General features: G+C 35.8%; 1 protein-coding gene across 1 annotated transcript; it reads left to right on the top strand.

Moving 5' to 3' along the window:
• The first annotated feature begins 36 nt into the window (after positions 1-36).
• tmem240a (transmembrane protein 240a) lies at positions 37-13180 on the top strand. Its single transcript, XM_027170346.2, has 4 exons — positions 37-880; positions 1174-1280; positions 4802-5010; positions 11925-13180. The coding sequence occupies exons 1-4, from the start codon at positions 824-826 to the stop codon at positions 12077-12079; spliced, it is 528 nt and encodes a 175-aa protein (XP_027026147.1). The 5' UTR covers positions 37-823; the 3' UTR covers positions 12080-13180.
• Positions 13181-17001: the final 3821 nt, after the last annotated feature.

The raw sequence follows: 17001 nt of genomic DNA, 5'->3' as shown, positions 1-17001 counted from the left end.
CACACAGAGAGAGAGAGAGAGAGAGAGAGAGAGAGAGAGAGAGAGAGAGAGAGAGAGAGAGAGAGAGAGAGAGAGAGAGAGAGTCATATCGTTAAAATGCCCCTGGCTACCACGACGGCTGAAAGAGGACTGTATAATCATGTGTGTGGCTCCAGGTATGTGGTTGATGCAGATGCGGTGGGACTGAGAGGCTGAATTAAGACCCGTCTTGTCTTTGAGTCGCCTGTCTTATCAAGCAAGATCAATGCTGGGCCGGAATCACTGGTGCATCGATCAGCTTTTTCGCCTCAACTTGATCAACTTGCATGTGATAAGGAGTGAAAGACGGACATGGATTACTAGGATTACTAGACGTGGAATCTACCAGACGCTTTCTTAAGAAGCGGCACTGCAACCCAGATCTGTGCGGGGGGAAATCTCTAGAGCTCACCCTGATCTTGCTTATCGTCGCTGGGAAATTTTCAACGGTGCTGGAACGCCGAAAGAGCATCAGCAGCTACAAAGACAGAGCAGGACAGTTTGCTCAACATCAGTCCTGAACCTCAAGCGAATTCAAGGCTCGATTCAGCGCAGTACTAAATGGAGAGGACAATAAAACCGTGGGTAATATAGGGGGGTTTGGTGAGACCGGGCCACTCTTAAACCTTATGCGCCGATCCGCGCTCAGAATTGAGAGGCAGGTGCGGTAAAGGCGCATCCATGAACGTCTTCTCCCGGGACAGACTCTTTTAGCACTGCGTGTCCAGTGTTTTAAACATACAACTCTGTTGAACAGACAGGCTCCTCTGGGTTGAAAGAGAGAGCAGCGCATTTTGAAGTTTGGATGCATATGATCACAACCACCATGATTTTTATGATCCTTGGTGCGTCTGTTGTAATGGTAAGAAATACACACCAGCATGCCCCAAAAACAATTTAAGTTAACAAGTTAAGGGCGAGAAAAATAATTTGAGAGCACCAGAAAGTAGAGGCGCATAGACCGAGGAAAGTCCATTCACAACCTTGATAAACGCACAGCCATTAAAGGAATAAGAAGCAGCTCGAGTCGGCTCTGGCCTGGAAAATTTGTTTATTTTTCCAGTAGGCTATTTAGCCTACAGTATTTTGTTCACAAAAGCAGATTGGTGCTTATGTTGTCATGATGTTCCGCTTGACTCGAATGCTTCTTTGCAGGCGATAGCGTGTCTAATGGACATGAACGCGCTGCTGGACCGCTTTCACAACTACATCTTACCGCATTTACGAGGGGAGGACCGCGTCTGCCACTGCAACTGTGGAAGGTAACAAAAAAAAAGCTCATTAATGATTCATTTTATTACAGAAGCCTTGTCATCAATCGCATAGCCTCTAATCGTTTTCTATTTATAAAAACAGAGAAGGGGCCTGTGAGAATTTCTTATTCTGCCTACCATTTTTCATACCTCCGGAACACTGTTTTTCCCCCTATCAATCTAAATGTAACACATTTATCCATACATGACTGCATGATTGCTTACAGGCCTCATATTTTTCTGATCTTGTTGCGGGATGATTTATCGAATCGTTGGCATATTAACAGGGCTGAGCTGCTGTCAGTGTCTGTGTCTTTTGGGGGGTTGGGGGATTCTTGGTTTCTGCGTATCAAGGTGTGTGTTTCTCCAAAGCACGACCATATGATACATAGTAGGCTATGTAGTTCATTTAATGGCCTAGTGCGTTCGCGGTCGCTACAATGCGCAACGTACAGGCTTGATCTCTTTTGAGTTCAGCGAATTAAATGCTCATGATCAAAAGGTTGCAAGGAGTGAGAAGAAAATTCCCTTTAACAGTTAATTTTTTACAAGGGTTTCATCATTAGCCTAATGAATAAATTCTATTCTCAATAGCTGAATAAATAAAGTGAAGAAAGTGCAGCATGCAACAGACATGACATGGATTCCTCTACAGAGGTGTTGTAATAGTCATAGATAAGCTACACTCTCAGAAATAAAGCTACCAAACTGGACTTTTCTTTTCCATGGGACGGTATCATCAAGGGTAGTGTACATCATTTTTACCTTTAGCAAGTATTTTTCACCCTTTAAGGGTTATGCAGTATTCCTTGAATTAGCTTAATAGTAAAGCTTTAAGAATACATCAGTGGTCATTAAGGTCCACCATAGATTTATTTCTAAAGTTAAGAGATATAAACTAAAATTAAAAATGATATACCCGTTGTGGTACCACCTCAGCAACAAGCACAGTTTGTACCTTAATTTCTGAGAGTATATAAGTATATACAAGTTGTTGCACTATCAGGCCAAAGGTTTGACCCCTGTCCATATGTGGTTCCTCCCTAAATTGATGGCACAAAATTGGAAAAATTGTATAAAATGTCGGCAGTATTTCAAAACAATCTCACTGGAACTAAGGGTCCCAAAAATTTGAAAAAAAAAAAAAAAAATGCTCTTGCACACAAACTAAGGTTCTTAAATACATGGTTTGCCAAGGTTGAAGTGGAAGAACTCAAATGGCATGCAAAGCAACCTGATTTCAACACCAAGTGAACAACTTTAGAATGAACACCTGGCCTCACAAATGGATGAATGGATTTATTCCCACAGATATTATCCAAAATCTATTGGAAAGTCTTCAACTTAGATCAGAGATTATTATTGCAGAAAAGGAAAACTAAACCTGCAAAGGAGTGTTTTAAAACTACATTTGTTTGTGATTGACAGATGTCCACAAACATTTGGCCATATAGCATATATCTGATATATTACCATTACAATTGTTAACTCTGAAAACTATTCGACTGAATTCTTTTTTAAATGCTCTGTATTCATGGGTACTGAATCAGGTCAGCCTAAAATTATTCCCAACTTTGACCTGCTAATTGTACTTGCTGCACAACAGTACAGCTAATCTGTTGGCATAAATCAAACCACACACATTGTATAATCCATTATGAAATTTCAGGGATTATTCCTGAGAAGGATTTTTATTATACATTTTAACACCCATGATATTCTGCTATGGTTTCCCACAGGTAAAAGTGTGTATAGCAGTTTACCAGTTATACAGACACAGTTCATATAAATAGGTCAAGGGATTTTAGTCAGTAAAAATACTGTGACTTCTTGTGGCCAATTTTCTTAAAAGCAGTATAGTAAAAGTGTACAATGTGATTCTCACTTTACAATTTAGTGATGATTTCTGTGCTTTGTAGTTTATGAAACCTCTTTAGCAATTAAAGAGGTTTCATAAACTACAATTTAGTGATGATTTCTGTGCTTTGTAGTTTATGAAACCTCTTTAGCAATTAAAGATGTGTCCAAAATAAAACTATTTTATAGAACTAAAGTAAACTAACCATTCATTAATTTTATTTTCATTCATTTATTCATCTTGAATTTTTTATTTTTATTTTGGGAAGTTTCCAGAGCCTATCCTAAGAACACTGGAGATCAGGCAGCAACACATCCAGAACCGGACACAAATCCTTCACAGGGCCTCATTCATATACACATTCACATATTAATTCACATTTAGGTACAATTAAACGCAGCCATTTGTATGTGAAGGAGACTGGAGATCCTGAAAGAACAAGTTATACACAGACAGTAACCTTAGGTCAGGATTGAATTAGGGACTCTGGAGCTGTGAGGTGGCAACATAACCCACCACAACAACATGCTACACAACATAATACATATTCTTAAAAATACAATATAGTATATAATTTGAATAATTTGGCCACTGCTTTCCCTCTCATTTGAGAAATTTAAAGCAACACACAGTGTGTACTAATTTTCAGTAAACAAGTATCACACAGCTGTAAGATAAATAATTAACCTATATAATCTGGATTAGCTTTCAATTAATGGTCTTAATAACCAGATATTTTGTGCCTTGGTACAGGAAACAAGTATTGCTAAATATTAAAATGAAACATGTATCAATATTTCATTTGCTTTCATTTCATTCCACATAGATACCAGGACAGAAACTCCCAGTCCCCATCAGTGGCTCCAGTCAATTTCACTGTAACAACTGAATAATTAATCATGACTAATGAATAACATAGTTTGAAATGTTAAACTGAATAATAATAAGTTTCTGCTAACCACGGTAAAGTAGCTACTGAAGGAGACTGAATAAATTATAAGGAATTTAAAGCACCTAGGGACAATTGTTTTTGAAACCCTGATATACACAATCGTATATATTTTGTACATTTGACCTTCATATATATTCAGTTTATAGATAATGCTTCATTGAGTAATCATTTTATCATGTTCAGGGTTGCACTGGAGCACAGCCTGAATGGGATGCCAGACAGGGCAGCACATACACACACACACACACACACACACACACACACACACACACACACACACACACACACACACACACACACACACACACACACACACACACACACATTAACAACAAGTAACAATTTAGAGTATTCAGTTCATCTACTGGTATGTTTTCGAGTTTGGCAAAAACCAAAAGAAATGAATGTTGATAACAAAGAAATTCCACCCAGACAGAACCTGATATTTATGCTACCTGCTATGTATAAATCATCATTACAAAATACCTATATGACATAAAGTATTGATGGTTTTTTTCTGACTTCAGATATTGATTTTTTTTCCTTAAACAAATATATCTATTTTACTCAAAATTTTGACTTATTATTCAGTTTTTCCATCATAAAGCATATTATTCAATAACTCCAATAAATTACTCGCTAGCAATTTATTTGCTGGAGTGACTCTTATAACAGTGGGAACTTCAAATTCCAATACTTTCTATTTTCTTTCTCTCTCAGACACCATGTACATTATGTAATTCCATATGATGGGGACCATTCGTTGGTGGACTCATCTGAGAACTACTTTGTGAGTGACAGCGTGACCAAGCAGGAGATGGACCTCATGCTGGGGCTGTTGTTGGGCTTCTGCATCAGCTGGTTATTGCTGTGGCTGGATGGAGCGTTACACTGTGCTGTGCGGGCCTGGAGAGCCAGTCGCTACTATGGTGAGTGAAAAGGAGTCATGTGCTATATAGATTTATCAATATAATGACTAACGGCTGCATGTCCATCAATGTATATGGTATAGGATGTTTAATGTGTAATGAATATATGTGAGAAGTGATTCACTCTAACACCTCTTCTTAGTAGAGAATAAATTAAAAGCTTGAAACTGACACCCCTCATGTCCAGTGTCATGAGTAATGAAGTCCTAAGAATACAAAAGATTTCTATTACTCATCATTACTGTATTATAATACAAGTTCTTTGAGAGTGTGTAGGAGAACAGATGAGCAAATGATGTCATTAGGCATTCAATAACAATAGAGAATTTACAATGATAATTTGCTCTACAGTGTTTGGAGATGAACTAATGTTTGGTCAGTACTGTATGAGAAATAGTCAGTGTTAATCAATGAGCAGCTTCTTAAAAACAGCATTATTTTTACTTTAAGATTGAGTGGTAATCATAGTCATTGTGCTGTAAACACAATGTGACACTTTTAATGTAAGAAAAATGCCCATGTTTAGGTTATTTCACTACATTGGCTTTAGATAAATACACATATCAAAAAGTGATGTAAATGTTTCTTAAAACCTTAAAAGCTGACTGACCTTCAACACACTGCTCACACATAATATGGGGATTACAATATGCTTGAACGTACACACACACACACACACACACACACACACACACACACACACACACACACACACACACACACACACACACACACACACACACACACACACACACACACACACACACACACACACACTTTTTTACTTACAGTTTTTAGCCTTTCTCATGATAGTGATTACTATTTTGGCTTTGTGAAATAAACACTGGAAAATGTGACTTAAGGTCACATAAGAATGGGTTGATGAACACTCTGAATAACTAGACAATTCCTGATCAGTAAAGTATGCCATTTTTGGCACAGTATGGCACAGATTAAAAACTTTTGTCCTTATTGTTATCTAGCAACAGTGGCTACAGTTGGTCTTCCATACCATGAACAAAGTTTTTCCTATGATGTGTATATATGACTATTTTAAGAAATAAAAACAATAAGGGTGAAGACCCTAATGAACAAGAAGTTTATTCTGACATAGCAGTGACAAAATACATTAAGTACTTTGGGTTCATCTGAGTCAGTATGAAAACAGGACAAATCATGCTCCAGCATTTTATACTGTTTTCCCTCTTTATACTTTAAATGAGGTTCCGCTTTGAATGTGTATTGAGAATAAGAATTGAGTGTCTCCCAAATGTCTGGGATACACATTGTCATCTAGCCAGATGTCTTTAAATGTTAATCATGGTCACATATACCTTGGCTTGATATTGTTACAGTTATCACCCAAATGGTCACTTTAAATGATAATCGTGATCATGTAGACCCTTTATTAGTGGTGGTCCTGCTGGCGCTCCCATACAAACAATTTAATCAAGTTTATTCAAGATACATCAAGTTCTAAACGTATTACCTTATGATACTTAAGCCTTTTTAGGAATGAGCTATTTCCGATGTGTATCTTGGAGTGGAATCCAAGTGCATACAATCTGTAATTTCTTACACTATGCAACCTTTAGACAACACATATCAAGACTGTAGCTTGGATCTTCTTCTGAAAATGACTGAGAGTACATATAATTATGTAGGTTAACAACGGTTTTACATGAGTGCTATTTATGATTAGCTCCATAAAAGCAGTGAGATTTATATTCTTTGTGAGTGATTTATATTCCTGTTATGACACATGTACATAGGCTATATACTGTAGAAGAGAGTGCCTTTCCTATCCAGCTTTGATAGTTATGCTGTCAAGATATGGTGATATAGTGAACAGAACATGTTCAGTCAATGTAGCTAAAGCACCAAGCAGCCCAGAAGTTGTTATTATTATCTGGGCCACTGAGTCTTACTTATTCAATTTCATTATTGTAAGAGAAAATAACAGTAAAACAAAAAGAAAACATGCTGCTGCAATCTATAGCAATCATACACACATGTGCTACATATTGCCTTTTACTTCCCCTTGTGTTTACTCTTTGGTGGGTAGACATAAAAAAAGACATAATGAGTAATGAACTGCAAATTTCTGGAACATTGTGACTCAGTTCGTACGAAGCCTTCCACTGATTAAGGTGATTAGGAATAGGGTTGGTGTTTGTACCTTATCTTATAACTTATGGTTTCTTTATGAGACCAGGCTTAATTTAAATTGAATAACATTGATGTACGTAGGTGTCACTTGTGGAATTTTAAATAGAAGAAACATTGCTGTGGATTCATATATATGAGCATAAGAAAGACTTTTCCAAAATCAGGTCAATAACATTAGCAGTATCTAAATTTCACACAGGAAGGTAGCTGATCCTATATATAAAGGTTCTATATATAAACAAATTCAAAAAGAAATGTTCAATGGATATAAAATCTCTACTCTTCCCTGATAAGTGGCAAATTTTTTTTTAATTTAAACCAAGATAAATCATCCCAAACTTTTTCCACCCTCTATATGAAATTACAATATGTAAAAATGAAGTGAAAAACAATCACAAACGATCCACCAAATTGTAAGAGTATCTACTGTGCACAGCCTGCTTTAGGTCACACTACAGATTTTTTTTTAGCTGGATCTGGGTCTGAGCTCTGAGCTCTGTTTCGGTCATTCAAAAACTGATCTACTTTCGGTTCAACAAAGTCATTTTTGGATATTGATCTATGCTTTGAGTCATTATCATGATGAAAGGTGAAATTTCTCATCTTCAGCTTAGTAGCAAACACCTGTAGGTATCTGGCTGAAGAAAAGCAGCCCTATATCATGCATGCTGTAAGAACTTTGCTAGCAACGGCAATCGGACGAAAACAATAAGATGTGATGAAAATCGCACAGAAACAGCTGACCTTAATTTGGGGTTAATTTTAATAATCTCATTGATGACAGATGTAAGATAATTACTTTTAAACATGAGATTGAATGTTTTTGTTTTTTTTGAACATTGCTAATTATAATAGATGCAACCAGGTGCACATAGACTTTTTGCTATACATTGTATACTTATTTACAAATTGCAAAAATAATAAGATATACTAATTGTGTTAAATTGTTATAAATGACCTTAGCCAACTACCCGTATACTGCAGCATCAAACATGCCCCAAGTCTGACTGGCACCAATATGGTTAAGTTTGAGATGAAAGTCAGTGTTCATTACTGTTTCAATAATTCGGTAGGTTCTCCCAATCATTACATGGAAAAGCCATGTACCCAAGCAGGAAAAAAATGCATTTATGAAGAGTGTACTGTCCAATAAGATAAATATTTTCCTATGCAAAATCCACCCACTCACACACTCATTGACCCCCACTGAAGCTGTGGCCAGGACCCATAATGACATATTAGATTCTCTTTGTCCAGCGAGTATTAATTTTTTACTCTATTTAAAAAGTGTACTTGTATGTTTTATACAGTAGAAGTCTGTTAAAATTGTGTGGAGATGCGTCTATGGGCTTCTACAGTCATTTTCATGCAGGCTGAGCTGTCGAACAATAATAGGATGCATTAAATTAACAAACAATATGATACTGCAGTGAGATATCTGGTTTTTAAAACATTAAATTGTACAAAAAATGATAAAGATTATAGACACATTAGTAAATATATCATTGCAACATTTGAAAGAAATTTTAGGGGAAGTCAGGCTTCCTATGCAATCATAAAGCAATTGCCTGCGATATGTATAGTCTGGAAAAAAGTATGGAAAAAATGGGTACAACCCACATTAATGAAAACTCCTGGATTTCTTCTTCAATAGCATTAAGGCTTAAAATAGCAGTTATTATAATGGGATGACGTTTCTGTCTGCATAGAAGAAAAAAAAAATTCTATAAATGGACGAAGCTAATGAAAAATAGTGGGGATGCCCCTGTAGTGGAGCTCTCCAAGGCTTTCCATGATGCTGATGGCAGGTCAACCTCATTTAGCCTCTCTGAGATGGGGAGTGAAGGTGAGGATTGAAGGGAAAGGGGAAATGACACGGTCATATCCCCACTCCCACTCTGGAGCACAAACACACACACATACACACACACACACACACACACACACACACACACACACACACACACACACACACACACACACACACACACACACACACACACACACACACACACACACACACACACACACACACACACACACACAATTTTCTCTCCCTCCGGTCCCTCTGCATGCTCCTGCTTCGTGAGAGCTATAAATAGAAAGAGAGCAGCTGGAAAGAGAAGGCAAGCAACAGGGAGACATGTGTGAGTGAGCACCCGCCACAACCCCCCCCCACCCTAAAACCACCCCCACACACGCACACACATACACACATTCACGCACACACACACACCGAACATAGAGAGATACATTGATTTTTTTTTGTTTCCAGTTTTCCAATTCTCTAATTCCCATTTCTCCCCCACCCATTCCTCTACTCACCACCTTTCACCATTTTTGATGTTGTTTCTTATATGAACAATAGAGCTATTTCTGGAGCTTTATATTGTGAGTATTTTGTGAGTATTATATATTCCAGTTTATCCATAGCCTTTGTTTTGCTTACATACCATCATCTGCCTGTCAATGAGATTTAAATAATATTTTTTAATTGCTGTATGAAGCTTTATTGAAAATTTAGATTTAAATGGCCCTCTGTTTTGGCTTTTTCTGGATACCCTTCACAACAGTCCTTGTGGATAGCATACCCTTAGATTGCTATAAATAACTACCCCCTCCCTTCAACAGGGCAGACTGATCTCTCTCTCTCTCTCTCTCTCTCTCTCTCTCTCTCTCTCTCTCTCTCTCTCTCTCTCTCTCTCTCTCTCTCTCTCTCTCTCTCTCTCTCTCTCTCTCTCTCTCTCTCTCTCTCTCTCTCTCTCTCTCTCTCTCTCTCTCTCTCTCTCTTTCACTCTGTGTGTGTGTGTGTTACTTGTGTATCTTGTAATCAATTTAGAAGCCATTCTAGAGTTAAAACAAATTTAGATATTAACATTTAATATCGCTGAATAACTTAAAATATCTAATCAAGAAACTGACCAGTAGGTAAATGCTAAGATACTCATACAGTAAATGTGAATGGGTGTATGAATAGGGGTAACCTGGTATAGACTGCCATTTCCACTCAGGGTGTATTCTAGGTTCTCTCCAAATGTTCCTGAGATTGGCTTTTCGTTTTGACCAGGATTGACATGATTAATGAATATGAATCAATGGACGATTCATTTACAATAGCAATCATAAGTCATGTAAATATGTGCTGTGTATAAATGTCTTTTCCTGTTTTTACTATTTAGTGTTTTATTCACTAAGAAAAGCAGCTAAGATAGAGACATATTTCAAAAAGGAAAGTTAAAATGACAAAATTAAATGTATCAGTACAGAACATCTCTTAAAATGTCTGTTCTATTAATAATCTTCACAAATGACAAAAGTGATTACTACAGATAAAACCAGTGGAATATCTTAGGCTATTATATTATTAAGCTGGACGATGACCTCTTTACATAATTGTGGCTTATTTCTGTTTAGCAAGTAAGGAATAAAACACACCAGGGCATACTCTTATAGTAAATTAATAAATGACATTTCAATGTATTAATGAAAATGTCATATCTTTATTTCTTTATAGTTAGAATTAATGATGGCATCACTATAAAACAAGTTAAATCCTATTGCCACTACAGACACAAAAATGCAGCTTGTCTAGAAAACTAGAAACTAGAAAACGCAGCTCTCTCTCCTGAAGACTCACTAGTGATGTTTTTTATGCTAAGCAGCAGCCTGTTTTAAAGATCTATTCATTATTAAGTTTAGATGATCAACATAGAATAAGTGTATACTTATATCTATGTATATACATACACATTCTAGCTGGCACTACAGTTCAAGCCCTGCTGAAGGATTTTTATGCCCACAGTACTATGATAGGGATAAATTTAGCCTTATAATCTTTGTGATATAGATTACATGGCACATTTGTGAAAAGGTCGTTATAGCTAGGTTAAGGTAGGTTTTCTCTTCCTGACCTAAATAATATGTAAATGTAGTTATTCCACAATTGCTCGAACACACCCAGTGCTGAGAGTTTGACCAAAGGTTTATTGTATTAACAATGAGATTGTATATTTCTGTGGTATTATTCAGCATCGTGTATAAACAATGCCAGTATTTATATTTGTATTTGTATCTGGTAAATGCTGCAAACAAGTATATCTGTTTTCATATTTTGGTTTGTTTCCATCTCTGTTTTCATATTAAGATTAAATCTGGAAGTGGGTGTGGTCTAGTGGTCTATACTGGAAAGCTTTTTAACCAGTATATCAAGGAAACACTATAAATCCTGAAAATCTGACAAGTGTTATATCTTTTATCTAATGTTACTGAGTAAGCAAGCTAACTGTTTTAAAGCAGCATCTTTCCCAAATCGAAAGACTGTTGGTTGGGCTGCAGTTCAGAATAGCTATTTCACCTGATTTATTTTGCTTTTATAGCATTCAATTGTAATAATTATGTAAAAATTATTTTTTCATTAAATACCTTTTGATGTCTACATGGTGTCACCATTCCTATCTCTCATTTGTTTATTAGAATATTACAAAATGTATCTTACTTTTGGATTTTTTTTGAGTTAAGGGTTTTTAGCTTCTTAAAAAGAACAAATCTGTGTTAGGATTTGTTACTTGAAGATCTCTAAAGTTTTCTTTCACATCTGAAGTACCCTTAAGGGTTCTAGGTCTGAATTCGAAGTGATAGGTACACCCATATGATGCTTGAACTCTTCAAGTTATATAAATTATGGAATGGCAGATGATGGATGTGCATATTAATAAAAAATATTTTTTTCTCATTTGCTTTCACAGACACACCATCTTGGTCCTGGCTCCCACAGTTCTGTAACTTGCGGGATCTTCGTAGACGTACACAGTTACGACAGCTGGAAGACTCAAGTGGAAACATGGTGCATATCAAGCAAAAGCTTTATCATAATGGTCATCCCAGCCCCCGTCACCTTTGACTCTGAACCACACTACCCCCTTAATTGCCCCATTACTAAATGCTGCCTCAGAGACCCTCTTCAACAGTCCCACAACAGTCCAAACCATCTTTTTGACTTTCTACAGCCATTTGTTGCAATTCAATATTTGGGATTCCAAAAACTGAGACTCAAGAACAAAGAAATTACAATTTTTTCCACACACCTTGTTCATTGGGGTGGGTCAGTGAGGGGTAGGTTGGGCGGTTGTTGTTGTTGGTGGTGGTGTCGGAAAATTTTTGAGGGTCTTTTATCTGTACAGGTCATTTTTTAAATTCAATCTAGGCATGCACTTTTAAAATTGGTGCGGGTGGAGGTAAACAAATACATGCAGTGTTAAATGGAGCAGCAAGACTGAACTGTGTCACTTCGTTTTCTTTTTTTGGTCATTTGTTTTGTTGGAATGGATTTAGAATCCCCTATGGGAGGGGGAAGGGACGATGATTGTGGTTTTGCAAGAGCATAGTTCAAGATGATTGCTCATGTAAATAGTTCTGCATATTGTTTTATGAGACTTACGTCAACACAGGGTTAGGGAATGTTAGAAATGAATAATAAATTATGTGACAGGAAAATAGAGTAATTGATTGTGGGAAAAAGTCTGAAAACAGAAGTATGATATGAATTGTTTGACTGGATAAAAACACATCTCTGTAAAATAAAGATTGACAGATTTGTTACTTAGTGAAATAAATGAATGTATTTAATTTTATCTGTAAATAAAGGAGAGGTAGGGAAACAAGTAAGTGGCCAGGACTCTTTGTGCTCTAATGAATATGACTGGTTGAATTACAGAGTCTTCAGCACTTGCCTTGTCTTTCCTTGGCTTTGTCCAATAACCTTTACAGGTCTCCTTTTAAAAGGACTCTCTAGTTAAATGAGTTCATCTAGCCTGGCAGCAGAAAGAGCCCTGACCCACTTTCCCTTTCCTCTCCATCTCCAGACATTGCTGTTGTGAAGATGAAATGTCTGTTTTATTAAAAGTGCAGTTGAAGCACAACTGGGTCCTGTTGCGTAGAAGTGTTATTTCTCAAAACCTTTACACGTTAGCTGTGCTGGAAAGTCACTCTCATACCAACAGCGTGATGCTAACCAATATAGATAAAACCGGGAAAAAATAATACTCAAAATATTGTCTTGTTGCTTGCAATCTAATATTTTGAAATTTGCCATGTCAAGTGATTTAAAATTAAATCAATAACTTTCTCAGTCAGGGTTCAAATGCTCAAGACAAGTAGGACAGTTGATGAGCTTTGTAATATATATATTTAATATAATAATGCATCCATCAACTCGTCCCTGAAAATTTTCCATCTGTGAGCCAAAAATATATACTATATATTAAAACTCTTTAGAGCCGGGTAAACATTAAGGATTGGGACAGTGCTTGTATTCAGTGCTATTAGGAATTATATTATAGAAGACCAGCATGCCTGAACCTTTCAGTTTGATGGTCTGGAGAATGTCAGAACAATAAATCACAATGAAAATCATTTGCTATTCTGATATTTTAGACACTCACTGTCATTAACGCAAAAATTGGAAATATCAAATTCTATGTAACTCAAGATACTCAACTAAAAATGGAAATATTTCTCTAAATATTTAAAAGATTCTACTTTCACTCAAGTAGTTGTCTGTAATATAATTGTAATGTAATTGGGGTATTGATGTAGAAAATGTAAAATATAATCTGGCCTGATTTCTTTAGGGCTCTGTGTGATAGTATATCTTCTGTGTTACCCTATGAGTAAGGAAAAGCCAGTCATCCTTCACCCACACCAAAAAAAACATGAGATTTGATTTATTATGATCTGCTGTCATCTTTGTGAAAGCTGTCCTCCCACTGAACTCTTAACATGTCTTTGGTGAGCAATCTGAGACAAACAACTCCTGCATCGCCTGCTTTTGCTGTAGTGAAGCCTCAAGGAGTACTGCATCAGGTTCAATGCTGAGTGCTTTTAAATATTCAGATAAATAATACCCATGAAAATAGCCAGGTGAAGCCCTGAAATGATATGTATGTTGTGTAAGAAAGTGAAATGTAAGAATGTAAGAAAGGGAAAGAGATGTGTGCATATCTATGGCTTGATGAATTGAAGCAAGGCTCAAGTGTCTCTTGTTTTAACATGTCTACAGCTTGTTATATTACATCAAATTACAGGCCCAAACCATATGACTTTAAGCTCTTTTTTTAATCATAGAAAAGGAATTCTTATATATAATTTTAAAAAATTAAATAATTATTATATGGTAGTTATATAAATCTACTTTTTAAATAAAAATAAATTATATTTTCTTTAATTGAATAATTCATTAATTGAAAATTTCCATTTTATTTGGTCTTTTTCCCAATTCTTGAATACTCTTGTTTTTTGTTTTTTTTTTTTGCCATTTTGACATATGTGGTTTAAGGCCTCTTGGAGATGTGATGTTGTCTACCATTTTCAAGTGCTAGTAAATGCCAAATATTGTCTTTCTCTGGATCCTTTCCAATCTTGCATTCTTTTATTTCTCTCAGAAAGTGTCATTGCTTTCAATCTAAACCTTTTGTAAATGTTTTTGCCTGTGTTACCATGTCTTTTATTAGTCCTGGTTGGTATCTCAGTTCAGCATCTGTTGATTTCTTGTAGACATGTTGACTTCTGCTTGCTCAAATTTAAGAGTTTATGTTGAATATTCTTAGAGCATTTTCTCAGCCTTTGCATCAGTTTTTGTTAAAGAGTGAGTATCCAGAGGCCATGGCTCTCTTCTGCTCTCTTGTGCTTCTGCTACTAAAAGCTGACCTTGGCACGTCTGTTACAGCAGAATATGTCTCCGTTAAAACTCTCGCAGTCTCCCTTTGATTTCCAAGGTTCTTTGCTGCAGCAGCACCTATTTTCAACAACCATTCATAGACACAGTAAATAAAGTTGAAAGCTTTCAGCAATAACTTTACTATACTGTTTCAGCAACAATTTGTCTTTCAAATGTCATAAGTGTAAACGCTGTAAACTTGGAATAACCTTGTTATAATTAATGCTTTGTTGCTACAAAAACCTTGGAAGGAAACAGCCAAAGGGCTTTTTCAGCATTTGAATCAATAAAACACAATATGTCTCTTCCTCCAGTCCGGAAGATCTTATTAGGCACAGGAGAGCATAATTATCTTTTGTTGAACTGGTTAAGATGATGTACCATCCTGGATTAACAGTCTGATCTGGATAAACTGATAATCCAGCCTGGTAAATAGAAATCATTTCCCAGGATGTATTGCCACCTCACAGTATGGCAGAACTGCCACAAGTTATCACAGGTATAATACATGCAAACTATATAATGGTAGAAAAATACAGGGGAAATTCCTTTTGAAGTTACATTGTACATGCAGATAACTCAGATAAAAAAACAGATAAATAAAATATTAACTACAACAACAACAACAATCACCATCTGAACAAACACTACCATGTGCTTGCATTATATAAAATATGGAAGTTTTTTGAAACAAAGAAAATAATGAGAAGGCAATGTCAACATTTTTATCATTTATTTTACTGCTTACATTTACTTCTATTCTCCACAAAAATATTTTAGCTGTGTGGTCATTTCTTAGTTTATTTGAATCTTTATAATACCCAGTAACTTTATATATGGATAGACAGCATAGCATCATTTGCATCTTATGGTAGAATTGAGAATATATTGAGAACTGAGCAAAGACCCAGTGATAGCAGTTGGTGATATGAGAATTTGAATTCATGACCTAATGAGTAGAAGTCCATTGGCTTAACTACTGAACTACCACAAATGCTAAATTGTAGTCATATATTCTTTGAAGATATGATGGTAATAGTTCAAGGTAAATGTATCAATATACATTTCTGCTAAATACTAGAAGTGTATGTTTATTTTTTACCATTCTCAGGAAACAATAATAGAGCTTTGAATAATGACTGAGCTACCTTTTGTGCACTAAAATTCAAATTTTATTAGTTACACACATAAACATAAACGGTATGACATGTAGTGAAATGTGTTTTATGACTGTTCCTTGTAGTGAGAAGAAAAGGTGCAATAAAAGGATAAATAAACAATATACATAGAGCTATGAATCTTGAAAATGAGGATAAATACAAAAAGTAAGAAAAAAACCCAGTGAATGAGATGGAATGCGAACAAGTATTTTATATATAATATACAAATATATAAACTAACTGGCATCCATTACAAGTTCTAATGCTTATAATGAAACCATAAGTTACCAATTTAACAATGTGAAATGTATTGTTTAACAGCAGTACAAATTTCCACTCAACAAATTTTATTTATTCAGGAAGGAACAAAACTGCACAATTCGTCTGAATGGAGGAGAGCACTTATATGTTTTTCTTGTTTTTTATTTTAAGGAACTAAAAAATAATAGTACACCTAAATATTGTAAACTGTAGAAAATGAGTGAGTGAGTGAGTGAGTGACATACACTAAATACACACACTTCCAATATATATATATATATATATATATATATATATATATATATATATATATATATATATATATATATATATATATATCCATCAATCTGTTTTTTCACACGTTGTCTCACATTTCAGTCGTTTTTTGTTTGCACTGTTTTTTGTCCTGCACTGTCTTGTTTGTCTTGTCCTGCACTGTTTGCACCAGGTCACACAGATGCACTTTATGTATCTAGGACTAACTTACTAAGCCATTATAGCTCTGTCTTTGTTTTATGTAGCACCACGATCCTGGAGAAACATTGTCTCAGTTCACTGTGTACTGCGACAGCTATACATGGTTGAACTGACAATAAAGCTTCTTGACTTGACTTGACTTGACTTGACTTGACTTGACAAGGACAATCAGAGTCTGATATCAGTCTGAGTCCAGTGTAAATGTGAGAA

This window comes from Tachysurus fulvidraco, chromosome 23, assembly GCF_022655615.1.
Source record: "Tachysurus fulvidraco isolate hzauxx_2018 chromosome 23, HZAU_PFXX_2.0, whole genome shotgun sequence".
Lineage (NCBI taxonomy): Eukaryota > Metazoa > Chordata > Actinopteri > Siluriformes > Bagridae > Tachysurus > Tachysurus fulvidraco.
The sequence above is the reverse complement of the archived record's forward strand: the minus strand, read 5'-3'. Positions and strand labels throughout refer to the sequence as shown.